Source organism: Microtus ochrogaster, chromosome 10, assembly GCF_000317375.1.
Source record: "Microtus ochrogaster isolate Prairie Vole_2 chromosome 10, MicOch1.0, whole genome shotgun sequence".
Lineage (NCBI taxonomy): Eukaryota > Metazoa > Chordata > Mammalia > Rodentia > Cricetidae > Microtus > Microtus ochrogaster.
The window spans coordinates 50,036,812-50,063,596 of NC_022016.1; the positions used below are offsets into that span (position 1 = coordinate 50,036,812).

Below are 26,785 nucleotides of genomic sequence, written 5' to 3' on the forward strand. Positions count from 1 at the left end.
GGGCGCGCGCCGCCTGGCCCGGCGGAAAGTTTTCCTGGAGAAGTTTTGGCGGCGGCGGCGGTGACCGGAGCGGGCCATGGACGCGCTCAAGTCGGCGGGGCGCGCGCTGATCCGGAGCCCCAGTCTGGCCAAGCAGAGCTGGGTGGGCGGCCGGCACCGCAGTAAGTGTGTGCGCCCCGGGTCGGGCCTCCGCGGAGCTCGGGGCCAAGGTGGACCAGGCGGCCTCGTCCCGACCCGTGCGGCCGGGCCCCGGGGATCATGTCCGGCTGCGTCTGGGGAGGGTCGGCGGGGAGCGGGCTGAACTCCGGGTCCCCAGGTGAGGCGCGGTGAGGACTCCTAGAGCCTCTCTACCCGTTCCAGCTCAACCCACGGGGTCGCCTCTAGACGACCCGCAGGTCTCGGCTCTGAGGAGCGAGCTCAGTCCGGTGCCACCCGAGGTCCTCTCGCCCTCCCCTCTGGACGCGTTCAGGTGGCGAGGCTGGCGTCCAAGCTATTTTCAAACCCTGTTTTCCCTCGTACCTTCCCTTGTGGGCTGCCCAAGTCCCTGGGTACCTAGGCAAAAGGCAGACTCTGACTAGCTGCCACTTCTCCCGGGTGTCTGGAAGAGCGGAGAGGAGCCTTCCCCAGTCACCTCTCGGGTTACTCTCTGGGAGCCGTCACCTGGCACCCTCCCCTGAGGCCTGAGAAACCTAGCTCAGGTCCCTCCCTTTTGGGGAGTCGTTTATAGGGGATCACCCGAGCCTTTCCTTCTAGATATGAAGCCTAGGCGCCTGGACTCCGGCACAGTCTCACCTGCCACCCACCTGGGGCTCACTGGCAGTACCCCTCCCTCCGCTCCCAGCTTCTTGCCAGCACCTTGCCTTGCCCGGCTCCACCAGGGGAGCCCGAGTTCCCTGGTCCCTGGAGCGCCAGCGTGTCTGGGCCTAGGGAGCCCGCCCTGCCCCTCCTCTCTCCCACTGTGGTGTTCCAGCTGTGGGTTCCTCCTAGCCCTGACTGGCATTGGGAATGTGTGCTGGTGCCTGCTGGTGGGGGTGGGGTCAGGGGCCCCAGGGGCAGGGCATGTACCATCTTCCACACTTGCTGACTCCCAAAATAGCCCTTCAAAAATTCGTGGGATGTGACCAGGACTTTTGAACGTGACCTTCCCTTCCAGTGGATGAACCCTGTGGTTTTCTCCTGGGACAAGGGGAAGAAGGGTGGGTGGGGAGGAGGTCCGAAGAGGAGGGAGCCAGGAAGCAGAGATGAATCTGGAGGACCAGGGTGCATTTTGGATGGCGAGGTTTCCCTGTCATCTCCACTCTAAGGCAGAGATCACTTACTCGGTCTTGAGGATTTTGGTTTCCCAGCCTGCAAAGTGCGGATAAGATCCCCCTGGGGCTGGGGATGTGTGTGGTGTGTAGGTGCTTGCCTAGCTTTCAGGAAGTCTTTGATCCTAAATTCTTGGTTCTGTCGTCAGCACTTCACAGATTGTTTGGTAGCGGCTCTAGTCTGTAATCCCAGCCTTAGGGAGGTAGAATCCTGGGGCGGGGAGAGGGGGGCTTGCGCAGGGGGGGGGGTGGGGGGGAATCAGAAGTACACTGTCATGCTGTGCCAAAGGGTGAGTCCAGCCTGGGCTAGACGTTAGTTAAACTGGTGCTAGTGTATTTTCCCAGGTTGTAGCCCAGGCTGGCCTGGAACTTGCTGTGTAGACCAGGTGGGTTTCGTGCCTCTGCCTCCCCCCCCCAGTGCTGGGATTAAAAGTACACATCACCATTCCTTGTCCTCCTGGCTAAACCTAGTTCTTAACCCAGTTTGGCCAGCTCTGACTGAGATGGGAGTGGCAGCCTGTCTGGACCCTGGAGGGACTCTGAGCTCTCTCTTCTCCCCTCCCTGCACCTCTCAAAGCTCTGTACTTAGAATGAGCTCCTCAGAAGCCTGGCCTGTCTTTGGTTAAGTGTCAAATTCATAATCTTAGTTTACCAAGAAGAGTATTACTTGCCTGGGACTCTTGTGGGAGTGTCTGTGTTTTACTTACCTGGTGGTGGTTTTGATGAAGGCAGGCTCCTGCTTTTGTGTCTGGTGTTTGTGACTTCTGTTAGGTCATTAGCTCCTGGGAGGTGTCAAAAGCTTGCTTATTATCTTCAGACCCATTTTAGAGATAATGGACAGGGAAGTCCACCCACAGCTCCAGGCACGGAGAGGCAGAGCTTCCTCAGCCCTGGGATTTTAGTCACATGCTTTGGGTTTTTCTAGTTGTTGGGGAGCTAGGGACCCCCACTCTGGGTTTGGCTGGCTGCCCCCAGGACCAGTGTGGACATAGGTTAGAGGGGACCTATGTGAGAGGTTGGGACCTACTCAGCCAGTCCTTGGGTCTAGCTTTCATGATCAAAGGCCAGAGCCTGTTAGATGGGAAAAGGAACTTGCTCTCAAGCCTGAGGACCCACGTTCAATCCCTGGGTCCCTGGTGGTGGGAGGAGAAAACTGATTGCCAAAGGTTGCCCTCTGACCTCCATACGTGCACTCTGGTACATGGGCTTCTCTCCCCCACATGCCTACTAAGTGTGGGGGGGAAAAAGAAAAGAAAAAAGCTCAGAGGGCAGAGCCACCGCCTGACCTGGAAAGAGGATTCCCTCCTTCTCAGGGCCATTTCACCTTCTCTCTGGGAACCATAAAGATCATATCTCAGCACCTGACCCAGAATCAGGATCTCTTCCCCAGCTCAGTGGCTTCCTAAAGGTCCTGGGGTCACTTTGACCCTCAGATTCCTGTATGGGTAGTACTAGCCTGTCAGAGAACCCAAAGCAAATGATAAAAAAAAAAAAATAAGGTGTCTGTTCCAGTAAAGGTAATTCATGACTCTCTATGGGACCTATTCATATTTCTGTATAGGATTCTAAATACTGCTGGGCATAGTTCTTTTTTTTAAAATATTTATTTATTTATTATATACACAATATTCTGTCTGTGTGCATGACTGCAGGCCAGAAGAGGGCACCAGACCTCTTTACAGATGGTTGTGAGCCACCATGTGGTTGCTGGGAATTGAACTCAGGACCTCTGGAAGAACAGGCAATGCTCTTAACCACTGAGCCATCTCTCCAGCCCTGGGCATAGTTCTTTAACCCACACCTTAACCCTAGCACTGGGGAGGCAGAGGCAAGTGGATCTCTGAGTTCCGGGACAGCCTAGTTTATAAGCCAGTTGCAGGACAGCCAGAGCCACATAATGGAGAGAACTTGTCTCAAAAAAACCAAAACAAAACAAACCAGAATGTGACAACAGTAGGGCACAGTGAGTCTGAGTGTGTCTCCTGGTGGTGTGTACTGCGATGGTTCTCACTTCTGGTGGAGGAAGAGACAGAGGGAGAAGGCCGCAGATAGTCGGTGAGGCTAGAACAGAATGCTAGAAAAAAAGATAAAACAACAGAGGGGCAGCTTTTTCAGATAGGGTGGGGATTGTGTTATTCTAGCCGTAGCCGCTGAGACATGGGTCCAAGTGCAGATTCTCTGGGAGGATTTCCCAGCAAGTATGGTGAGGATAGCTGAGATGGTAAGGCAGCCCCCATAGTGGACGGAGGGGCAGCCCCTGGGCCTTAATTCCGAGGTCCCTCGAACTAGAATTAGCACTATGCTGTCTTGCTTCTGAATGGCAATGGCTTGAGCAAGACCCACTGGATTCGTGACAGGAGGATCTTGTAGATGGAGACCACGGCCCTCCAGTTTGTGAGGCACCCCAGGTGCTGGGTACCACTAACAGCCAGGCTGCAGGCAGAGTGGCAGGCGCTGGCGTCTGGTGTCAGAAAGTGGTGTTCGTAGAGGGGATCAGAGTAGTAGGTCCTGGCAGCCACCTCTCTTAAGAAGCTGGCCTGGAAGATCCAGGTGAGTCCAGGGAGGGACGTGGAAAGGGGATTTGGCTAGTGGACCGGCAGGTCTGAGGGACATTGAACTGGAGGCTCCTCGTAGTCTGATTACTGAGGGAGGGGCAGGATGTTTGAGGAGACAGGTCACCCACTGTTGACAGAGGTCAGACACTCTCTTTGGGTGCCGAGGCATGTGTCAGTCACCCCTGCCTTGCATTGGAGGGGCTTGGTGGTTGCAGGATGGGGTGTGGGGCCCGAGTCTCGGGGCTGTCACTTAGGATTTGTTTTTCTTGCCTGTGGCGCTGTGACATACTGATCTCATAAAACGCAGTAAGCTGCCACACGTGCGTGGAAGTTCTTTGCACCTGATAGGTGGCGGTGGCAGTGGCTGGTTCTTACAGGGCTCCAGGTGTGGTTTCAGCAGGGTCACGTGGGAGCTCATCTGGCCTCATGACAGCCCCATGGAGTGGGTACTGTTACCTGTTTTGAAGTAAAGAAACTGAGGCGCAGGAAGGTTGAGGGACTGACGAGCCTTTCGTTGCCCTTATTTTTTCTTCTAGTGTAGGTAGGAGGGAGCTCTGACTGAGGTAGCCATCACTTCATTATTCACCTTTGAGAATGATCTCAGTGGTTTTAGTTTTTGAAATTGGCTTAGTCTTTGTTTTGTTTTAGTTTTATTTGAGACAGGGTTTCTCTGTGAAGTCCTGGCTGTCCTGGAACCTCTTCTGTAGACCAGGCTGGCCTCAACTCACATCTACCTGCCTCTGCCTCCTGAGTGCTGGATTAAAGGCTGCACTGCCACAATGCCTGGTTCTTTGTTCACATTCTGAAACTTTTGCCATGAAAGTCCTGAAGACCCACTGGGTTTGTCGAAGGTTGTCATGTTCCTGCAGGGCAGAGTTTAGGTCCCCTCCTAGAACATCCTTCCTACTCCCAAGTCACCCTCACCAGGCTTGGGAACCAGACCGGGTCCCTGGGCAGAGGCTTGTCTTCACTGTACCTGTGGGTTGGCTGCAACTGTGGTGTTCAGACACCACCCAGCCAGGTCCCAGCTATGGGGGTCTGGGCAGGATGCCCAAGTAGCCCTAACCCTTCTTGGGGCCCTTACCAGGAAGCAGCATGTGGTGGGAGCTGAAGCTAGCCTGGACTTGCGGTCCTGTCCCGAGCTAACTCCCATAGCAGGCCATCTGTAAAATCATAAAATGAAAATAGCGTAGTCATTACCCACCACAGGGCTGAAAATAACTCGGACTGGAGTAAGGCACAGGCCTGTATTTGCCCAGGGGCCTCTGGGAGCTCTGCTTGGGGAGGGGTGCGGCTCTGGCTCCTTGCTGTATGTGGTGTCTGGTGGTTGGAGACCACACTGGTCTGTCTGTTTGTCTCAGTGCTCTTTCTTGGGGAAGTTGTGGGTGCCAGAGGCCTCGAAGAACCTCAGTAAAGATCACGTCATGTGTCCAGAAGCACAGGCGAGGAGCCTGGCCTGCAAGGTTAGGCAGGCAGAGGTGATGGGAGAAGCGCTCAGGGCAGGGGCCCTTCCAGCACCACAGCCTGGGGAGCAGACCTGAGGACAGGTCCTTTGAAGAGAGGCAGGCAGCTGCTGTGTGAGGAATAGGCAGAACCCTGCTCAAGGCAACAGTCATAGCCAGGATTGAGCAAGCCTGCAGATACCTGCCCCTGGACCTGGCCCTCAGCCTGCACCTTTGTCCGCCATATCTCATTATCTTACCCACAGTTCTGAACAGCCCTGTGAGCCTAGTGCAGTTGCTTTCTCTATTTTATCCTGATTTTTGAGACAGTCTCACTATGTAGCCCTAGCTGGCTTGGAACTCATTATGTAGACAGACCAGGCTGTCCTCGAACCCGCAGAGATCCACCTATTGGGATTGGGGGCATGTGCCACCACAGCCACCCTTTATTTCTTAAGTATTTTTATTTTTTAATAGTGTGCATATGTGTGTATGAACATGAGTGCAGGTTCCTGCAGAGGCCAGCCTATGATGTCCCCCTCAGGCTGGACTTAGCGTGTGTGAGCTTTCTAACCAAACCCGCCCCGCAGTGCACTCAACCGCTGAGTCATCTCAGCCCCCATTTCGTCTTTATTTATTTTTTTCTTTTCTGAGACAGTCTTGTGTACGCCAGGCTGGCCTCTAACCGGCTGTGTAGCCAAGGATAATCTCTAACTTCTGATGCTCCTGCCTCTACTTCCCAGTGCCAGCATTATGGGTATGCTCCACTATACCTGGTTTGTGGGGTACTGGGGATGGAAACCAGGATGTCTTGCATGCGAAGCAAGTACACCACCAACTAAACAACACCCCTAACTCCTTTCCCCCATTTTAGAGATGAGGAAATAGAGCTCTCACTCAGGGTCATTCAGAGTATCAAACGAAGGCCCTCACTCTTAGCCACTGGGCTGGCTTGCCTGCCTCTGATTAGGTGCCCTGGGAGAGGGTGAATGTGTGGATCGCTGTGTAGCTCTAGCAACATAGACCAGGCTGACCCCAAATCCACAGAGATTTGCCTGCCTCAGCTTCCTGAGTGCTGGGATTAAAGGTTTGTTTCTTATACACAATCTCAAGGTGTGTTCTAGGCTAGCCTCTAATTTAGAATCCTGCCTCTTCCTGGGATTGCAGGTGGGTACTGCCATGCCTTGTTTGGAAAGAGCATTTTGGATATTGAGAGAGTAGATGTTGCAGTTTGGCGGGAGCTTGTGTAGGGAGGTGTGTTGGGAGGTTGGGGGATGCTGCTTTCAAACATCCCAGCTGTTACTGTGGGCACCTCCTCTCTCTGACTCACTGTCATCTTGAATAGGCCCTGCACCTCTCTGGGCTTCAGTTGGGTCAGCTGTCAAGCTACAGGCCTGGGCAGAGGGTCTCTGAGGCAGGGTCTGGTAGCCAGTGTAGAAGCTGGCAAGCAGTACTATAGAGAAGGGTCAGGTCGGGGAAGGAGGAAAGCAGAAAAATGTCAAGCATTTGGGGTCAAGGAGGAGAGAATGTTTTGACAGCAAAGAGAACACCAGTGACCTTGGCAAGCTTTGGCCCTTTGGAATGAAGTGAGCGGAAGTGGCTTTGGACCTGAGCCAGGGAAGGGCTGAGGCAAAGGAAACGGGAGAGTGGGACCCAGAGATAGGGGAAGGATGTGTGCCTTAAGGCAGGGATGGATAATGAGAAGAGGTCACCCCTGATTGATTAGTTTTGCCTGCCTGAGGCCATAGTTGAGAAACAGGGAAGCACTGCTGACTATTAGCAACGGCCTGCGTTGACTGTGCTAGCACCTCAGGTTGGAAATGGTGGGCTGGGTATCCAGGGCTGTCAAGTCCTTTGACTAAACTGAAGGCAGTTTTCCTTGTGGCAAGTTGTGTGGTCCAGTGACCAGGAGCACGGGCTGGTGTCCTTCGCACTCCAGTTCCTCCTCCTGTTCTTCTGCTGTAGAATGGACGTGAAAGACCTTCAAGGCCGCTGTGCGTAATGAAGTGGCCGGCACTGTGCTCATGCTGGGAATAGGGCCGCAAGCCTTGGTTTCTTCCAAGCAGGGAGTTGTTCTGGCATCCTCATTGCCTGACCCAGGACTGGGGATACCATGGGGACTCTGCTTCCTTCTGGAGGGCCTAATGGATGGATGTCCTGTTGGACTTTAGGGTCGTCTTAGTTGGGGCTTAGGAGGCTTGCAGGGCATCGTGTCAAACATAGCTGGAGCTGAGGGTATTTAGGACATCTTTACTCAAAAGATGAGTATCAGTTGTGTGTCCTCACGAGTCAGAGTCACCTGGGTCTGAGAGAAGGGGTCATACTTGCAGGTCCCTTCCTGTTCCCACCCACAGTGAGAGACAGCATCTCCACCCACAGTGAGAGACAGCATCTCCACCCACAGTGAGAGGCAGCTTCTTGCTCAACACAGATCCCAAGCCATGAGCCATGGAACGAAGTGATAGCGTCACTGGAACTCAAGGCTCTGGGACATGGCCCGAGAAAGTAACAGGGAGTCTAGAGGGGTCAGGGGCATGGGGTGACAGGAGGGGCCCTAACAGGGCTGTGCACGCATCCCCAGTGACCTCACTGTCTTAAGTAAGCTTGGCCCCGTTTCCCACTGTGTGATGGGTGCCCTTAGCCTCAGCTCTAAGGAGGAACTGGAGAATGGGCAAACCTTCCCTGGGGTCTGCACTCCCTTTACCTCAGCACTCTTTCCTTCACGGGGACCAAGTGGGCCCCTTCCCAACTCTCCCCTGCCCTGGCTTTCACTCCACTCATCCATCCTCCTTGCTGACGTTAGTGATGGCCAAGACATCTTGGAGGACCCTTCCCACGTGTCATGGCTGCAGCCCAATGGAGCCAGCGACATCACTTAACTCTAACCCTAGTCCCTTTTCTTGGGCCATTGTATCTTTGCTGGTCATCACCCCCCAGACTGCCCAGCTCTTAAGCAAGTGTGGGCTGGGATGCACCAGCTGGTGGGTGACTCTGCCTGTATTTACCGCGGTGGCTTTTGGCCCATACCTTCCGTTCTTGAGCCTCAGTTTCCTTAACTGTAATGTGTGTCTTCTGCATTGCTATGAAGAGACCCCAGGACAATAACAACTCTTACAAAGAAAACATTTAATTGGGGCTCACTTACAGTTCCGAGGTTCAGTCCATTATCATCATGGGGGGGGGATATGCCAGCAGACGTGGTGCTGGAGAGGTAGCTCTTACTTGTTGATTGCAGGCAACAGGAAGTAGACTAAGTGTCACACTGAGGAAAGAGACCTCAAAGCCCACCCCATAGTGGCATTTCTTCTAACAAGGTCACACCTACTTCAACAAGACCACGCCTCCCAATAGCACCACTCCCTTTGGGAGCCATTTTCCTTCAAACCACCATAATGTGATAGTCCTCATCTTAAAGAGTCATACTGAGGACTCATTGAGGAGGAGCGACCATTGCCCTCAGCCATTGAGTTGGGGCTCATGAGATGGCATAGCCAAGTCTCGACTCTAGACTGACTGACTGTGACTTGGTTTAACTTCCTGGACTTTGGAGTGGCTGTCTGCAGTGTGTGTGACAGGTTGTGGGTGCTCCTAAGGGTGGACGGGGACAGTGTATGTGAAGCTGGCCAGGTTTTGGGTAGGCCGGGAGGTAATAGCTAAAGTAAGGATGGGGGTACCCCAGGGCCCTTTGTAGGTGTGCTGAGAAGGTGGGTGGCGAGAGCCAGGCCTGCTCAGCACACTGAGGGCTGTCTGTCCTGTGCTAGAGTTGCCAGAGAACTGGACGGACACTCGGGAGACACTGCTGGAGGGCATGGTTTTCAGCCTCAAGTACCTTGGCATGACGCTGGTGGAGCGGCCCAAGGGCGAGGAGCTGTCTGCAGCTGCTGTCAAGAGGATCGTGGCCACAGTGAGTGTCCAGGCAGCAGGACAGGAGTCCGGGCCAGCTCCCCTGCCCCAGCTGCCCCTGTCTCCAGGTGGGGTCTGTATAACATGTGCTTGAGCCTGGCACACATTGGGTCTCCTGTGTTCAGCTCAGGCATTTGTGAAGATTGCCTTTGTATTTGCTGGGTCAGTTAGCATCCTCTGCAGGCTACCCTGGCCTTGACTGTTTCCAGCCTGGAGTCCCCACCTCAGGCTCCTGGTGACTCATTAGCTCCAAGGAGGGAAGGAAGTTGTTCCCCATTTACCGTGTTCTCACTGCTTGGCCCACCAAAGTGTCCTTCCCCTACCTCCGAGAGGATGTGAGCTCTTTAAGTCTATTTATTCCCTAGGGTAGCTGTGACCTATAGCTCAGGCCCTGGCATGTGGTGGAGTTGGGTCCCCAGGTTGTGGTGCTGGCCTGTGGCAATCTGTCTTGAATTCTTCCCAGTCCTTGGGCTAGTCCCTTCCCCTGGGAGTCCCCATCTTCCTGGACAGGGGGTATTGATCCCCTCCTATGAGGCCAGTGCTCACTGGGCAATAGGCTAGTGGGCAGTGGTTGTCCGTCTGTGCCTCAGGAGACTTGTCGTAGTGTGCTTAGCATTGACCAAAAATTAGGAAAGGGTTTGTTTGTCTTAAACTTGCATCACAGCCGTCACTGAGAGAAGTCAGGGCGGAAACCCAGGCAGGGACTGAAGCAGAGACCTTGGAGGAATGAAATTTACTGGCTTGTTCCTCATGGCTTGCTCAGCCGGCTTTCTTATGTCCAGGACCTTTTACACAGGGTAACACCACTTCCCAGGGGACCGGGCCCTCCCGCATTACTCACCAGTCAAGGAAATGCCCCCACTAGACTTGTGAACAGGCCAGTCTGATGAGTCTCCCCCCTCTTCCCAGATGACAAAAGCTAGCCAGCACAAGGGTGCTGTTTGAGCATCCATTTCCCCCTCCTCCGTGGCACCTGCCAGTTGTCTGAGCTGAGGGGCCTTGAAGCAGTGAGGTACAGGCCACCAGACAGACACCTCTGACCCCTGTGTGCCTCTAGGCCAAGGCCAGCGGGAAGAAACTGCAGAAGGTAACTCTCAAGGTGTCGCCCCGGGGGATCATCCTGACAGACAGCCTCACCAGCCAGCTCATTGAGAACGTGTCCATTTACAGGTACGCTCAGCAGGGAGTGGCCATGTCTGCTCTGCTGCTCAGGGGGTGATTGGATTGTCTTGTCTGAATCTAGGCTCTACAGCTTTCTTTGTGGGGTCTGGGGAACCTCAGTTTCCCTCATTGGTAAAATGGGCTGGGGGCAGGTCCTGCTTCCCTGTGCTGTTAATGTAGTGCCAGCAGGTAACCCACAGCTCACAGGGAGGCTGCGATGGTGGGCACTGCTGTCCCCTAGCCAGTTGAAGCCAGCTCAGAGCCTGTGCTTGGTCATGTCAGGTCAGGGAGTCAGGCTGGGGATGCACATCTGTGAAAGCTCCCTGTTCTCTCTGCCTTGAACAGTGCTCAGCCCTGAGCGTCTGACTCATTGTCCCTGAGAGGCATCATGCAGGATCTGGAACAGAAATGGAGATATTCCCTCTCTGTCCTAGGGGGCTTCAAGGCTATCCCACCTCTTCTCAGCTGGTCAGGGGTAGGAGTACAAAACAGGAGAAGCAACCCAAATCCATGTTAACTATGGGGAAACTTGAGGCCCAGAGAGAGAGAGAGTGGCCTAAGACTGTACCATGCGGTGGAGGCTGAACTGGGATTAAGACACCAACTGTCTCTCTTAGATCTATCTGCCCAGGTCCCGAGCCAGGGCGTGGCAGGCACAGGTGTGCTGGAGTGCTTCCAGAGGCCCACGCTGCCGCCTGTAAGCCACCATCCAGATTCTACCTGCCTTCCCTCAGCCAGCACTTCTAAGTGCCTGCCAGCCCATGCCCTCTGAGCACTTCCGGTCTGGAAAGGAAGGAAGGGAAGACAGTGTTTCCCAAGAAGACAGAGAAGGGGGTGTGTCGGGGAAGCCTGGGAAGACCTCCCGGTGGAGGTGGCTCCCTGCAGGATCTGGCTGATGTTATCCAGAAGCAAGGAATAGTTAGCAGGGATCCAGATGCCTAGGATAGAAAAAGCCTTTGGGAAAATGGCACCCTCATCTTCCCTCCTGGGGTTATCAGTGATGTTATTGAAACAATGTTCTGAAAGTTGGGACTGCTTTGGTGAGGGGTGAATCTGTTGAGCTGCACCCCTAGACAACAGCCCCTCCCCCAACTGTGAGTCTCAGGATAAACAGAGGTAGGGAGGGGTTAGATAAGACGTGAGAGCCCTGGATCTGAGGTTGTGGGCAGAGATCTGAAAGGCCACTGTTTGCAGCAGAGGAAGCTGGTAGTCTCCTCTGCACCCACGGGGGGGCTCCTGGGCAGATCATCCGCACATAGCCCTAGCTCTACCCCTAACCACAGTTCAATTTGCTCTTGGTCCTGGTCCCTAGGGAGATGGTCCTGGGTATGATCTATTGTCTGGTTGGTGAAGGACGGTGGTAGGCAGGGCAGTGTCTCTCCTCAGGGTCATGGTTGTGGCTCTCAGCAGCATCTATCATAGACCCCCTGCTTGGAGGTTAAACAAGGAAGACTCTGTAGGGCCCTTGGTGCACTGACTGGTGTGCAGTTGGGTCCAGATGTTCCTCTTAGGGCTGTGGCTCAGTGTGGGGTGGAAAGAAGAGGAAGGGACTTCCTTCCTTATCCCCATGTCCCCTGCCTGGCAAGGCCAGATCTACAGAGGCTTACCCAGTGGAGATCAGGCAGCAGAGTCTCTGAGACCCAGCAGAATTTGTACATCCAGATGTGATGAGGTGCCGTGCAGGCCGGTGACACTTCTTGCCTGCTTTCCAGGATCTCCTACTGCACCGCAGACAAGATGCACGACAAGGTGTTCGCATACATCGCCCAGAGCCAGCACAGCGAGAGCCTGGAGTGCCACGCCTTCCTCTGCACCAAGCGGAAAATGGTCAGTGGGGGCACCAGGCCCAGAGGGGACAGGCTCAGGGACTTAAAAACAGGAGGAAATCCCCAGGAATCCCAAGTGGGTGTTAGAGTTCAGAGGGCACTGCGAGGGTTGGAGTCGGCCAGCCTGACTGGACCATCTGGCTTCGGGCAGTGAGCAGCCCATGTCCCCTGGAAGTGCCTGGGCATATTCCTCTTGGGATTGTTATTGCTTGAGTTTGAGGCTGTGACCCTCTTGTCGTTAGTACAGTCTGGGGTGCAGGCCTTGTAGGGATTAGCTTTTGGAGATGGGAAACCAGAGGGACCCGGTGCACGATAAAAGTGAGACTTCTCTAGACTGGGCTTCCTGGGGTCGGGCAGAGGCAAATGGCTCCTTTGCAAACCCCCCTGTGCCCATTTTGGAGCTGGGCTTCAAAGTGCTTTCTTGTTTAGTCTCCAGGGCAGCCCTGTAAGGTGGAAATGTCTCTGTTGCCTGTCTTTAAGCCTTTTAATTACAATAAGGCACACCCCAGAAGCCAGCAGTCTTGCTCATAATGGCACAGCCAGCCAGGTGCAAAGTGAGGCTCAGAGCCCACAGTTCCTCTCCTTTGAATGCCCGAGAAGCTGAGCGCTTCCTGTCCCTGACCCCTGGCAACATCTGTTGGGGCTGAGTGATGGAGGCATCTTGGTGGTCTCCAGCGTGTGCTGGGAAGGGGAGGAGCTGGAGCTGTTCTGACTTGGTTGATGACACCTTGGTTTCTGGGACCTTTGAGGATTGAGTGTGAGGAGGCCCCTGGTGTCAGCTGGCTCAGCGTCCACGTCTGCTGACGGCTCAGAGCCTAATCCCCAGGCTCCTGGCTCTCAGAGGAAGGAGATGAGACCTTTTTCTTCTCCATCAAAGGACACATCAGGAACTCCACAGTCTCTGGGGCAGCAGGAATAAATGATACAAACATAGTGACTCAAAACAGCACAGGTTCATCCAGTCCTGGGAAGCGGCAGGCTGGGATAGGCCAGGACTTCCATCCTCAGCAGCCCAGGAAAGAGCCCTGTCTTTGCTTTCCTACCTCCTGAGTATTCACAGCCCACCTACAGATGCTCATGAACGCATTCTTTGTTTTCAGAGGCACCCGTGTGCCATCTTCCCGTATTGTGTCTGTCTTAGTTACTGTGAAGAGACATTGTGACCAAAGCAACCCTTATAAAAGGAACATTTAATTGGAGCCGGCTTACAGGTCAGAGGGTCAGGGCATTGTGACAAGGAGCATGGCAGCGTGCAGGCAGACACTGGGGCAGCAGTCGAGAGCTACATCCTGACAACAACATTGGGCCTCGTGTGGGCTTTTGAAACATCAAAGCCCACCCCAGTGACACACTTTCCCCAACAAGGCCACACCTCCAAAGTCTTCTAATCCTTCTCAAATAGTGCCAGTTCCTGGTATATATTCAAATATATGGGCCTACGAGGGCCGTTCTTATTCCAACCACCACAGTGTATTCTCACTCTGCTGTTTTGGTGCCTCTCCCTCGTGGGTTCCTGTGGTGATAATGTCTGCTGGATCATCCAGATTTAACTCCACGTCTCAACACCCTTCCTCCCCCAATCTTCCTATGAGGCTGGCTGTGTTCAGGGCGTCCCAGAGAAGGGGAGCAGCTAGTGTGCTGTGTAACCATGGAGAACCCTGCCCTTCTCTGGTCTGCTTACTTATTGGCAGAATCAGAGGTCACTTCATTGACCCCAGGGTCATTCCAAAGGCCCCATTTCCTCTGCATGCCTTATTTCCCTGCAGACTCCATGTTACCAGTCTGCTGGGGTCCTTCAGGGCTTCTCCCGTGACAGCCTGGATCCCACAGATGGCGGGAGACTTTGGCATGAATGAGGCCACTTTGACCTAACACTGCAAAGTTACTGTGTTCTCACTGTTTGCTTCTTCCTCCTCACTGACCACACCAGGCAGGACTGCTGGCCCTAAGTTATTACTGCAGTGTGGGCATTGGTGGGAGGGGCATGCTCATGTGAAGCAGCTCTCTCTGGGATGGAGTTCTGTGCAGAACAGGGAGCAGGCCCAGCCATTCAGAAGGAGACCTGGGCCAGAGGACTCTACACAGCCTGCCCCAGGTCAGAGGGCATTGCTGAGAAAAGCAGAGGCTCTCTACCCCATGGCTGTGGCTAGTATAGCCTTGTGGGTGGAGGGTATGGTTCTTGCTGGACACCCAGCTGCTTGTTTCTCTGTGTGCCTGCCTGTGGTCTGTCTCTCACCTATCTCCAGTTTTTGTCACCCAGGGTTTCCAAGTTGCTCTGGGGTGGTATAGGTTCCTCCCAGGCCTTCAGGACCTTTGCTGGGCTCTAAAGCCATAGCTCGGTGGGTCAACAGTGAAGGCTGTCCTGAATTGGCCTGAGATTCCCTGATTATCTGAGGGAGAAGCAGGGATGAGTTGGGGGCCTTGGCTCTGCTCCGCCTTCTGTCAGCTGTCTCCAGTTTGTGGACAAGGCTCTGCAACCTACAATTCAAGCCAGCATAAGTCTGTGGGGGAAGGGCTGACTTTGACATTGAGTCTAGGGCTTGGCTCTAGGGTGGAGGTTAGGGAGATGCCCAGAGACTGGAGACTTAAAGGATGAATAGCGTGGTGAACACGAGTGTGCCAGGCTTAGGGACTAGTGTGCATAGCACAACTTGATATGGTGTGCTGGGCCTGGAGTCTCAACATCAGGCATGGTCAGCCCACAGGACCCACGGTGCAAATGTGGCCCTCACTGAGTCTCCGCCTTTCCTTGCTGGCCAAGCGAGAAGCTTGGAGAAGGGTTCCTCCTGGGGTCCCCCACAGTGCAGCCAAGGGCTCCCTTTTCTGGTCTTGTTTGAGCATGATCAGAAGATCGCTGCAAAGAAGTGGTTCACTATGCTCATGTGAGAGGCCTCAGCTCAGCAAACAGCCTCTGTGATCAGACGTGGAGGAGGAGGAGTCTGGACTCCCCATGTGGGCATAGGCCTGGACACCCCAGTTCTGTCGAGCAGAGGGGACAGGGCTATTTCCTCCATGTGGACCTTGGTGTTCTGGAGAAATCTTTGTGCAGAGGTTAATATGGGAGCCAGGTGAGCGCTGGCAGGGCTGATGGTGAGCACAAGACTTAGTCTGGGCTGTGTCCCTGGCCCGGGTGACCTACTGATATAGCCTGCTTAGGTGGAATGATTTAGGGAAATGGACAGCTGGACCAAGAGGAAGCTTCTGGGTCATAAGACAGCCTCCCAGCAGAAGTCCCAGGAGGACTGTGCAGTGGCCTCGGGGATGAAGGTCTTCCCACTGAGTGTTCCTGTGACTCATCCTGCTGGGGGTCCCTGGGGAAGCAGGCCACCCCCCAGGCCTGCCCAGCCCAGACCTGTATGCACTTGAACGCATCACTTCAGATCTCGGCTCAGGTTACATGTTTATTATGACTTACTGTCCAGGACCCTAGGGCGCAGGAGCAGGAATTTGCACAGATGAACCAGATTTACGTAGACAGCATAAACCCCTGTCCACAGGTTCCTGCAAGCAGATGCAATGGTGTTTCCATAGTCCTGCTGCATGGGTGACCAGCCCTTGCTCCAGAGTATGGTGGTCTGACTTGGCTGGTAATTAGCCCATATTTTTAGTTCATGGGCAATTCTCAGTGGTAACTGGGTCTATTAAACTTGATTCAGACGTGACAGCTTAAATTGTAAACAGCTGTGAAGACTTTCATACTTAATTACCATATTTAAGTTCCACCATAAAGCATCCTCACTTCCATCACAAATGTAAATGACGGAGACATTCAAATGAGATTTTTATACTTCGTGAAGTTTAATTGGCGCAGATCAGCCAGTTTGGAGATTTTGAAATTTTTTTAAAGGAGTTTTGAAGGCAGTGGCCCCGAATTTATTTCTCAGTTAAATCGAGTTGTCTGGTGGAGGCTACTTAAGCCTAAGCTTGTTCTACAGTTGAGTGTGGTTCTCTTCCCTGGGACTTGCATGCCAAACTCCGGGCCAGTTATTCCAGGACTGGGGTAGCAGGATGTTGTAAGAGATCTGTGTGACAGTCAGGACCCATGACGCCATCGCTGCCTCCTGAGGGCGCTGTCTGAGCTGTGGTACCACTCTTGCTCGTAAAGGAAGCATGTGAGCTAGGGCCTCTTCCATCAGCAGATTCCAGAGGGAGGTGAGCGGGGCTGTAGAGCCCTGTGCTGGTGACGGGAGAGAGGTGACGTGTGAAGTGGGAGCCAAGGCAGCTGCTCATAGGCTGGCTGCAGTGCTGGATGGCTTTTCTTCCTTACCATCACTAACATCTTGATTCTGCCACCTCCTGCCTTGCTGGGATGTCAGTTATCAGCTGTTGGCACCCTCAATGCCCTGTAACCCTGAACAGTGTGGCCTCCATCTCTCTGCCTGTAGCTCACTCAAGCACAGCTTCCATTCCCTCAAGGAATCCTCGGCTAACCCAGGAGGGAGTTCCAGAAGTAGCTCTCACAGTTGGCTTAGATATGCCTGAAGGGAAGGAAAAAAATAGAGGTGAACAGCCATTGGGGGTGGGGCTGGACAGGAGGTGCCTCATTGGCCCCCACTGCCATCCTAGCACGTGGCTTCATTATGCCCCAGGCTGCTGTGGGAAATGGAGGAGCTAGGCCCCTCCCTCCCCCCCCCCCCCCCCCCGGGCCCTCCAGAGCCTGTCTTGGGGTGGGAGCCCCCAACCCTCCGCTTGATACTTGCTTTTGCTGCCTGACGCTGCACCCATCCCCACCCTCATTTCCTGTTTTTCAGGCACAAGCCGTCACCCTCACTGTAGCCCAGGCCTTCAAAGTTGCCTTTGAGTTTTGGCAGGTGTCCAAGGAAGGTGAGTCTTCCCTTCTGAGCTTTGTGAGTAATGTGAACAGGGACGGGTAGAGGCCAGAAGTCAGACCTGACTGACCCCAGCCCCGTCCCCTGCTGGGCTTGTGGTCTTTGAACAAGTTGTCTTACCTCTCTAAGCCTCAGTTTCCCCATCTGAGGCTTCTTCAGAGTGTTTGGGTTTCAGTGTCTGGAAGGTGTCTTTTCTCCTGGGGGAGCTTTCATACTGCCCTGAGTGCCCTCATTCTCCCCGGGGGCTTATGGAGACAGAGTCCACAAGGGCCCCAGCACGTTGTGCCTTGATCCCACAGAGAAAGAGAAGAGGGAAAAAGCCAACCAAGAAGGAGGAGACGTCTCAGGGACCCGATGTGACAGCGCCCCCTCATTGAAAAGCTGTGAGTCTTGGCACTGGGCTTGTCTCCCATCCAGGGCCCCCTCCTGACCTGTTGCTGCTTCCTTTTCTTCTGTTACATCAGCAATACCAATGCTTTGTAGGTAGCTAAGAGGGTACTGTTCAGATGCACACACTAACCCAGGCATGTCCCTGCAGACACGTATACATGTGTGTGTGCGCACCTGTCTGCTTCGCAGCCTGTTAGACATCCCAGCCTACCTGGTGTGTGCGCCACCCCTGCCTGGCCACGTGGTGCACTTTTAAACTTACGTTATGAACATGCAGGCTCCAGGGTCTACCCTCAGGAGCCACAGGGTCTCACCTGTGGACAACTGTCCTGTAGCTAGGGGTCGGGGAAGGTGTCAGAATGGGGTTCCATGTGATCAAGGTCCATCCTGCATCTGGACCAGGCCAGAGTTCCAGAGCTCCTTGGGAATGGTATAGTACCAGGGTACCGGAATGTGAGTGTGGAAGAGGCTAGAGATGATGTTCATCCTCCTCCTGATGCCCCCAACTGACCCCCCCATAGTGGTTGTCACGGGGAACCTGCTGGATTTGGAAGAGGTGGCTAAGGCCCCATTATCCACGGTTACCACTAATACCAACAACTTGGACGAGACAGCACGGCCTCAAGTCTTGGGCAGCAACAGTGTCGTCTGGGTGAGTAGTTTGTGGCCTGCATGGTTTGGGGATCTGGTGAGCATTAGCCAGGTCTCTGAACAAGCCTGAAGTGGTTCCCAGCCCCAGGCCCTGGCTCCGTGATTTATGGGAAGGACCAGATGCAGCCCAACAGGCCCTGGGTGGAGTAGCTGAACAATGTCCTCTCTGAACGCAAGGTTGTGTCCCCAGCAGGCCTGGTTCCCAGCACGGTCATCTCCTCACGATACTCAGTCTGAAGCTGGGTGTCGGTACTGTTCCCTCTCTGTCAGCAAAGGCTCCCTTGTTCTGGGCATAGCAGGTTTGTGCCTGGCACCCCTCCTTCTCAGTTGTCTGAATTCGCAGCCAGGCTGCGGGCTCTCAGGACTCATGGCCAGTGCCTGACCTCTGTCAGCCTTTTCGCTCCCTCAGCGGCGAGCTAACCTTCCACGCATCTCCCAGAGGAACCTGAATGGCCGTTAATTTCAATTTTCATTTGGAGGTAGTTGGCTTCAAACTGTTATTACAGAAGTAGCACCAAGTATTCCAGTGCCTAGAGACACTTTATATCAGTGCGTGAGAATGACCAATGGGACCACGCTGCAGCGTCAGCAGAAGCCGTCAGTGCTTGTCATAGCTCATTCCTTTCTTTTTCTTTTTTTTGGGGGGGTGGTGGTGGTGGTGGTGGCGGTAGTTTTTTTGTGTTTGTTTATTTATTTATTTATTTATTTATTTTGAGACAGGTTTCTCTGTGTTGCCCTGGCAGTCTTAGAACTCACTCTGTAGCCCAGGGCTGTCCTTGAACTCAGAGATCTACCTGCCTCTCTGTGTCTTTTTTTAATTTTAATTCCCTCAGGGAAGACACTGACCTTCTATGGCATCCTCCTGCCTCAGCCTCCTAAGTATCTCAGGCACCCCAAGCCTGTCCCACCAGGCCAGTTTATCTCCTCACATGATGGTACTCCTGACAATTGTCAGCTCACCTGTCGGTTGGGAACAAGTTGGGTATCCCTTGTACCTGTCCGTTGCTGTCATTTGTCATATGTCCTAAAGGCTTTGGAGGGTTTCACATAGCACTTAGCCCCTAAGGCTGAGAGGCTCTAGCATCAGTTATCCTGAAGTAGCACAGGACTGTGACTGCCGTTGGGCACGACGGAGGTGCAGGCAAGGGTTTTCTGTCCTTCCTTTGGGGCTGGAAAGCTGTGGCTATCATGTCCCTCAGTTTACAGAAGGGAAAGCTAAGTCTCAGAGGAGCTGTGACTTATCCGGGTCACTGAAGGGCCAGACATGCCTGTTCCTTTTCTTTCTTTTTTAGGGATGGGGTGGGATTGGGGGTCCAGAGACAGGGTTTCTCTATGTAGCCCTGGCTGTCCTAGAACTTGCTCTGTAGACCAGGCTGGCCTTGAACTCAGATTCGCCTCCCAAGTACTAAGATTGAAGATATATGGTACTACTGCCTAGCTGAGACACCCCTTTTCTTGTCCTGCGCCCCAGCCTTGGGTCCATGGGCATGATGCTTTGCCTTCGCTAGTTTCCCTAGGCACCCCCTCCCAACATACATACTGGTCCTGGGTCACTGGAGCTCCCTTGGGGAACATGGACCACTCAGAAGTTCTTACTTCTTGCTTTGTTTCTAAGGAGCTGGATGATGGCCTGGATGAAGCATTTTCAAGGTAATACTTTGAGGGCCTGTGCTGGGGATGTGGGCCTCGGGCGACCTGGCTTTGCCCTCAGGTCTCTGTCCTGACTGAGAACTCGAGTGCCCTAGTCATCTACACTGCCGTTCTCGAGTTCTTCCAGCGACAGGGAGCTTATTACGTAGGATGTCTCGTATGTGAGAATGCTTTTGGGGTTCAGTCAAAATGCAGGCTCAGCCTGTCATTTTGTAGCGTGTCACAAAGGCAGCAGGCGAGGACTGGACCACTGGGGTTCCTAGTACTGAGTCTAGACCCTCAGGCCTCCCTCCACCCCTTTGGATATACAGCCCCTTCAGAGGCTTCCTGCTTAGGGTTAGCACCTGCCATTTCCCTACCAGCTCCTGGTGTAGCCAGGGACTGACCAGCAGGTGAGACCCTTCCTAAGAAAACAGCCCTTTCCCCCACCTTCCCTGCTTCAGTGATCAATTCCACCCACATTTGAAAAACAGTTTCATCTGCTTTTCCAGAATGTTCAGTTGTCACGGGTCCTTGTTAGCAATCTCAAACCTCTGTGTGGCATAATCCCAGGCCGGCCCCATGTCTGCTGATTCTGCCCACGAGCACAGCAGCTTGTATCCATCAGCGCACAGCTGTGGCCCTGGGACTCTGCATTTTTCTCAGTGCTGTCAGAGGCCTCCCTCCAGGTGTTCACACAGCCCAGGAACCCCTTCTGAGGGCAGGGATGCCTGGTACTGACCCTCTTTGGCACCCTGTTGTCAGGGGGCACTAGCTCCCCTGCTGAGCTTTGAGTCTGGCTATTTTCCCACTCATGTCCCTTCAGGCCTTCTGTCCCCATGCTGGCCAGGCTCTCCCTGTTGCTTAACCCCTGCCAGCCTCCCACCTCTTGCTTGGCTCACACAGCTCTGCCTTCCAGGCTGGCACAGTCACGGACGAACCCTCAGGTCCTGGACACTGGACTGTCAGCACAGGACATCCACTACGCACAGTGCTTATCGCCCACCGACTGGGACAAGCCCGACAGCAGTGGCATCGATCAAGATGACCTCTTCAACTTCTGAGGGCCTAGGACTGGCAGGACACAGCTGGCCTTAACATGTGATGGACCAGAAGCCACCTGCAGCAGGGCAGCCGTCAGCCACTCTGCAGAGCTTGCAGAGGAGAGCTGCAGTCAGGCAGGGAGAGAGGGCGAAAAGAGCCTGGAATTCCCAGGTTTGCATCAGGCACTCGTGGTCTGTGCAGGCCAGGGCCTGGCTTCCTGGCCTATGACCAAAGCATTCCATGATCCTTTTCTCGGGGGCACTTACTCCTCAGGCAGTGGGAGCGTACTGTTCCTTGTGCACTGGAGGGGACATGGCCTTCAGGGAAGCTTCTTCGGGGCTATGAGGGGCAACCCCTGACCAAAGACACATAGCTCTGCACTTTAACTCTCGCAGGTGGACATGGTTTGAGGTCCTCGATGGTGCTGTGGGAGAAGCGCTCGCCTCCTGCCTCCCTCCACAAGAGGGCACAGTCCCTAAGGTGGTCTGCATAGTGCTAGGACCTAGTGTACCGGCTGCCCAGACTCCCAGAGTCTCATGGCAACCTGGGGAACATCTCTGCGTGGCTCTCAGGCCAACAGGCGAAGCTGGGCCTGCTCTTCTGTTTTGTCTGTGTGTCCTGTGTGTGTCCCCATCTTCTGCCTCCTCATAACTGTGGGATGATACCAAAGCCTAACACTAGGTTGTGGCAGAATATTTCTCATCCATTTTACAGATAAGGAAACTGAGGCAACACATGTGGTGGGGTTGGAGTTGAGAATAGAACCCAGATCTGATACCAAAGCTTCTGTCTGTGCTGCCAGCCTCTCACAGCCCACGCCTCCTTTCTCTCTAGTTTTGTTGTCCTCCCAGGAACCAAAAAGCCCCAGCTATTTTCTGACCAAAATGTGTTTCATAACAAACCATCTGGTGCCTTTCCACACAGCACTGGCGCAGGCCTCCTTGCCCTGCTAGCTGCCACGCTGCTGACTTCCGGGAAGATGTGTTTTGAAGTGTGTCAATTCCATGGGTTAAATGGAATCCTCCAGAAGCATCTCGTTGTCCTTTCCTGATGCTGCAGTCCCAGTGGTCTCTGCACCCCAGCTGGTGGTCGAGCAGTCCAGTGGTGAGCTGTCCTTAGTCTCACTGCTCCCATGGCTCTGGCATCCTGAACCTCAGCCAAGCCACAAGCATCTTTGCATGGCTAGGAGCCCCCAGTTGGCTGGGCTTGTGAGAGCAGGAGAAACACACCAACCAGCATGACTTACTGAGTGGCTGAGTCAGACCCTTGCCTTGGGGAAGGGACTTGGGGAACCCTCCTTAGAATCAGGGCAGCTCCCTTTCCCCAGCCAGCTCCAGGGTCCTGAGCATGAGGGGCTGCCATGGTGTGGGTGGTGCTGTGGTCTTGAAAAGCTGTCCACTGCTGCAAGGCTGCCTCTGAGGAAGAAACAGTTAATGTTCCCTTTTTTAAAAAAGTATAAGCACCACTCGGTATTGCTGGTGACAAGGGGCAGTGTCGTAGCTCCTGCCCTTTGGTGATATGAGAGGCAGTTGTCGAGAGCCTGGGGGAGGCCACAGCCCTTGCAGCACCAGAGTGGAGGGTGATGGCAGGATCCCCGTTGATGAGCCAGCGGGGCTCCTTTCTTTGTGGCTGTCACCGTGTGACAGGGTACTGATGAGTGACAAGGTCTATGTGTTGACACTGACAGTGTTTCTAGCCATGTGTCCTGGCCAGACTCTGAGCCCCTGAGACATGAGTGTGTGAGGTGTGGGTGTGCCCATGTGCACCCTTCCTGGGACAGTATCGTTCCCACAACTCCCATGACTCAGACTTGCAGACTTATCTGTTACTCCTGTTCAGGTCCTGAGCTCGGTGCCTTGGATGAGCCTGACACATGTGGATTCAGCCTGTGTGGTTTTGTGTGATGGGGACAGAGGTGGAGGATAGGAGTTCAGTGATTTTAGAAACCCAAAGTCCAGCTATGGCCCTGCGTTAGTTACTTGCTTGCTTGAGCCTTGGTTTTCCTGTTTGTAAGCAGGGTACAGCAATCTCCCATGTCTGTGTCCCAGGATTTTGAGACTGTTGTCCACTATGACGTTATTGGTAGCTCATGCCTCCGGTAGCTCACAGGTTATCTCTGAGCAAGAGGTCATTTGGATCGAATGTGTAAAGTCCCAGTGGACTCGGACAGAGTACTTCCTGTGTGCTGGCTGTCATGACAGAAGTCATGGAGAGCCCAGATGTCTTCAATTCCTACTGCTGAGGGCTCCGAGCTTAGCTAGAAAGGTGGGCACCTGGTGAGGCCACAGCCCCTTCGCATATCCCTGACCCTCATCCTGTCATGTATTTCCCAAGAGCTGGCTATGATCCAAGTGCTCAACACTCCTGCCCAGTTTCAGTGACCATTCCAGCAAGGCTGCATTCCTCAAGTTCCTTGGCCTTGTGTCTGGGGACTCCCCAGCCACTGCTCCTTCCTGTAGCTTGTGGGGGTCTCGGGCATTTATGCAATAGTCCTATTTCGTGTCCAGAGGCAGCCTTCTGATGCCAGCCGACGTGCAGACTCCCTGCGAGGCCCAAGTGGATCAGAGCAGACTAAAGAATTCTTTTTTCTTTGCCCCATAATTTGAAAAGACACTCAACAAGCTCATCTTTCGGTTTAAATTTGGCCAACGCCTTTAGTCTCCGGATGTCTCAAATTACAGATCCCGAGCCCAGCTGCCTGCTCTTTCATGCGTAACAGATAAAGTGGAAGAACAAAGCCACCTTTCAGATTTGACATGACCTTCAGCTCCTCTGGGTAGACGTTGGGTTGGCTCTCCAGGAGAAGCCATCACAGTTAAACCTCACGAGGGCTTTTCAGCGTCTGTGCCCGGGACACAGGCTTGAGCCTGGCCTTGCTCCATCTTCCCCTGTGCAGCGGTCAGGGTCCTTGTGCCTGACCTCAGCATTATCAGTCTGCCTTGGCACAGTAGGAGGGGGGTAGGTGGTCTTAGAAGTAAAAAAAAAAAAAAAAAAACAACGGAAACTTTCGTTTATTCTTTGACAGTTCACATTCAGGAAGAGGCTAAGTCAGGGATTTGAACCCCAGGCTGTCTGAACCCAACACTTGTGCTGTAGCACCAGCAGTGGCCCTGACCGCACGGGCAGTATTGGCAGGTGCCAGCCACATAGATCTATCGGCTGGAGTCTCTTGACTTTCTAGCTGGCTGGCCCTCATGCTGCTGCTCTGGACATGCCCAACTCGGGATTCTGCAGAAACATTTGCCCATCACATAGGCCCCATCTTTTCCCGGGTGACATTGTCCACTCACTTACCACAGGAGGGACACTGAGTCCGAGAGGGCTGGCAGGAAGGAACCCTTGACAGTGTTCGTGGTTTGAGCCGCTGTAGTGACTGTAAGTGGTGCCTATGAGAGATGCACTGAGGCCCATAGAGATTCTACAGGCCTGAGACCCAGATCCTCTGTTCACTGTCCTGGAGTAACCCCATATCTGCAGGTCACTGGAACACTCTGAGCACATGGCCTTGCTTGCTGGGAGCTCCTGAGGCCAGCTCAGAAGAACAGCCTTGACCAAATGCCAGCATAGCATTGCTGGGGCAGCTGGGAGCTCCCAGCCAAGACAGGTGTGGGCTGGGACACAAGGTCATGCTGCTGGGCAACCGTGTCTGCACGTGTCTGCTGGTCACCAGCTTGGCCTTGTCTCTGGGTGACGAGAGGCCTCTGCTCTTGATCCTTCATAGTCCAAGGGCTATGGCTCCCAGCAGTCCCGGGTCATGCAGGCTGGCCTACACGAGTGAGACATTGGGGAATTGAGGGGTGTTGCAGGGAATGCCAGATGGGCTGCTGAGTGAAGGGAGTGGTCCTGCTGGACCTCACAAGGAATAGGAAGGTTGGGATACCTTCGATGGCTTGGTAGCTTTGATGTTCAGGCCCGTCTGAGTCACTCTATGGCCAGGTGCCCAGGCACTACCTGGCTCCATGTGGCTATGGCTGAACCATGGCAGAAGGGGGTAGACCCAGTCTAAGTTTCTGAGAAACTGGGCAGCCCCAGGTCAGTGGCAGCCTAGCGGTTTGTTGGTCACCAAGGTTCTGGTCCCACGGACGCCCCTGCAGGCCCTGGTTGAGGGTGCCCTTTGTCTTCATTGCTCCCAGCCAGCAGCCCTGCAACCCTCCCTGGGCCACGTTGCTGAAACTGGGGTCTAACGCTATATCCTGACCAAAGATCTTGCTTTCCAAAGTGTTTTCAAATAAAGGTTCTAGAATCTGAGTGTGTGGTATGTATGCAGACACAAGTGTGTCGCAATGCATGGGTAGGGGTCAGGGAACAACTTTGTAGTATGGTCTCTGTCTGCCTTTGTGTAGGGTCCAGGGGCTGAAGTGATGCCATTGAACTTCACAAGAAGCACTTTTATCTGCTGAGCCATTTTGCTGCCCTTGCTAGACTCTTAGTGCCAGGGAGAACCACCTGCCTACCTCCTGATGACTGGTAGGGGCATGTGCACCACTATGCCAGCTACAGCTGTTATGTCTTCTGTGGCTTTAGTACGTGGCTCCTGGGAGGACTGAGTCTGACGGCTGAAGCAGGGAGGCCCAGACCCCCAGACTGTGATCCTCAAGTGCAAAGTCTTAAAACCAGAGACTGCCACCCATTCCCCCACCCCTGGTTTCCATGGGGTAGAACCCTCACTTCCCAGTTGGGGAAGACCGGAATGTTTGGGCTCTGCCAGTCCTAAGTGAGTCAGATTTCTGAATTTGATGGTCCACAGGAAAGCCAGGACTTCAGCAAAACCAGCTGTGGTAAAACCAGTTAGGAGCCAAAGGATTCTGGGTTCGTCTATTCTACCCCTGTTCTGTGTTGTTTCTATAACCATCAATTGCTGGGTGTTCTCACCTGTAGAATGGGAACTCACCTCATATGTAAATGTGGAGATCCTGCCCCCAGGCCCACCCTCTGCAGTGGGCACTGTTTCCATCTCACAGAAGAAGCTGAGGCCCAGAGAGGTGAAGGTACTTGGCCCGAGTCACTCAGCAGAACAGGGGCATGCAGCCTGAGAGATGCATCTCAAATCTGATGGTTGGCTGATGGGGGGCATTTGATCAAGGGCGGCTGTCATTAGAGCTCAGAGAGATGAAGTGACACAGGCAGGAAAGGGTTAGTCTGAGAGGAAGGCCGGATGTGACTTCTCTCTGTTATGGCGCCTTTCCCACTCCTGTCAGCGTGTCCTCAGAAACGGACGGTATCCAGATTGGGAGGGACACAGAAAGGTCACCCCCGCCGGAAGATGGACAGGTCTAGGCGGTCCTCTTCGGATGTCTGTGTGGTTAGCAGAGCCCAGCTCTGGGCCAGGGGGTCTTGGGGTACCTGGTGCAGGGTGGAGAAAGCTGCATGGTACCCTCAGACAGGTATCGGGGGCCTGAGTGGAGACCAGACTGTGGGACAGGCCAGTGTTCATCATCCCTAGGAGCTGGGAGACTTTTCTGCCTATCACAGAGAACAGAAGGGAGGCTGTATGAGAGGAGTGCCCAGCCATGATGTCCTTGTGAGGGTAGTAGTCAGACCCAGACACTGAGTCACCCCCCAAGCAGCAGGGCCCCCTGAACCATACACTGCCGTAGCCTGAGTCAGGACCGAGCACGTCCCGAGTGCCATTTTTATCGTTATAAGTTTGCCGATTCAGCTCATTACACTTAATTAGAATTATTTAATTAGAATCTTAATAAAAGAGTAAAACAGGAAGGAGGCTGGGAGCGGAGGTGAGGAGATCCGTGCCGAGCCTGTGAAGTAGATGCAGCTGGGGAAGCGCGGTGTGGAAGGGCTTCAAGGACCTGCTTGGAAGGTTGTACAGAGCGTCTGGAGCAGGTAGGGGGCCATGGAGGCACAGGAGCCTGACAGGGGACATGAGAGGCCCTGGACTGGTCATCATCTGTTCTTTACCAGGTGCCAAGCCCCCAGCTAGGGGGGTGGACATGTGGTGTGGGGCCCACTTCCTGTCATCCAGGGACACCCAGTCCACAGAATAGAAGACAGATGTTTACACAGATGGCGTGGGAAGCAGAGTCGCTGGCA

At 54.0% G+C, this 26,785-nt stretch overlaps 1 protein-coding gene across 1 annotated transcript; it reads left to right on the plus strand.

Annotated features, from left to right (window-relative positions):
* Window positions 1–25,083, plus strand: Ldlrap1 (low density lipoprotein receptor adaptor protein 1). Its single transcript, XM_005353064.2, has 9 exons — window positions 1–161; window positions 9,066–9,208; window positions 10,265–10,377; window positions 12,081–12,195; window positions 16,946–17,018; window positions 17,323–17,406; window positions 17,935–18,065; window positions 19,680–19,714; window positions 20,613–25,083. The coding sequence occupies exons 1-9, from the start codon at window positions 77–79 to the stop codon at window positions 20,755–20,757; spliced, it is 924 nt and encodes a 307-aa protein (XP_005353121.1). The 5' UTR covers window positions 1–76; the 3' UTR covers window positions 20,758–25,083.
* The last annotated feature ends 1,702 nt before the right edge of the window (window positions 25,084–26,785 follow it).

Bases quoted from the DNA above. Each gene is read 5' to 3' on its own strand.
- Ldlrap1 (XM_005353064.2), top strand. From the start codon at position 77: ATGGACGCGCTCAAGTCGGCGGGGCGCGCGCTGATCCGGAGCCCCAGT. The intron at 162-9,065 runs GTAAGTGTGTGC...GTCCTGTGCTAG, and splicing joins GGTGGGCGGCCGGCACCGCA to AGTTGCCAGAGAACTGGACG. The intron at 9,209-10,264 runs GTGAGTGTCCAG...GTGTGCCTCTAG, and splicing joins TCAAGAGGATCGTGGCCACA to GCCAAGGCCAGCGGGAAGAA.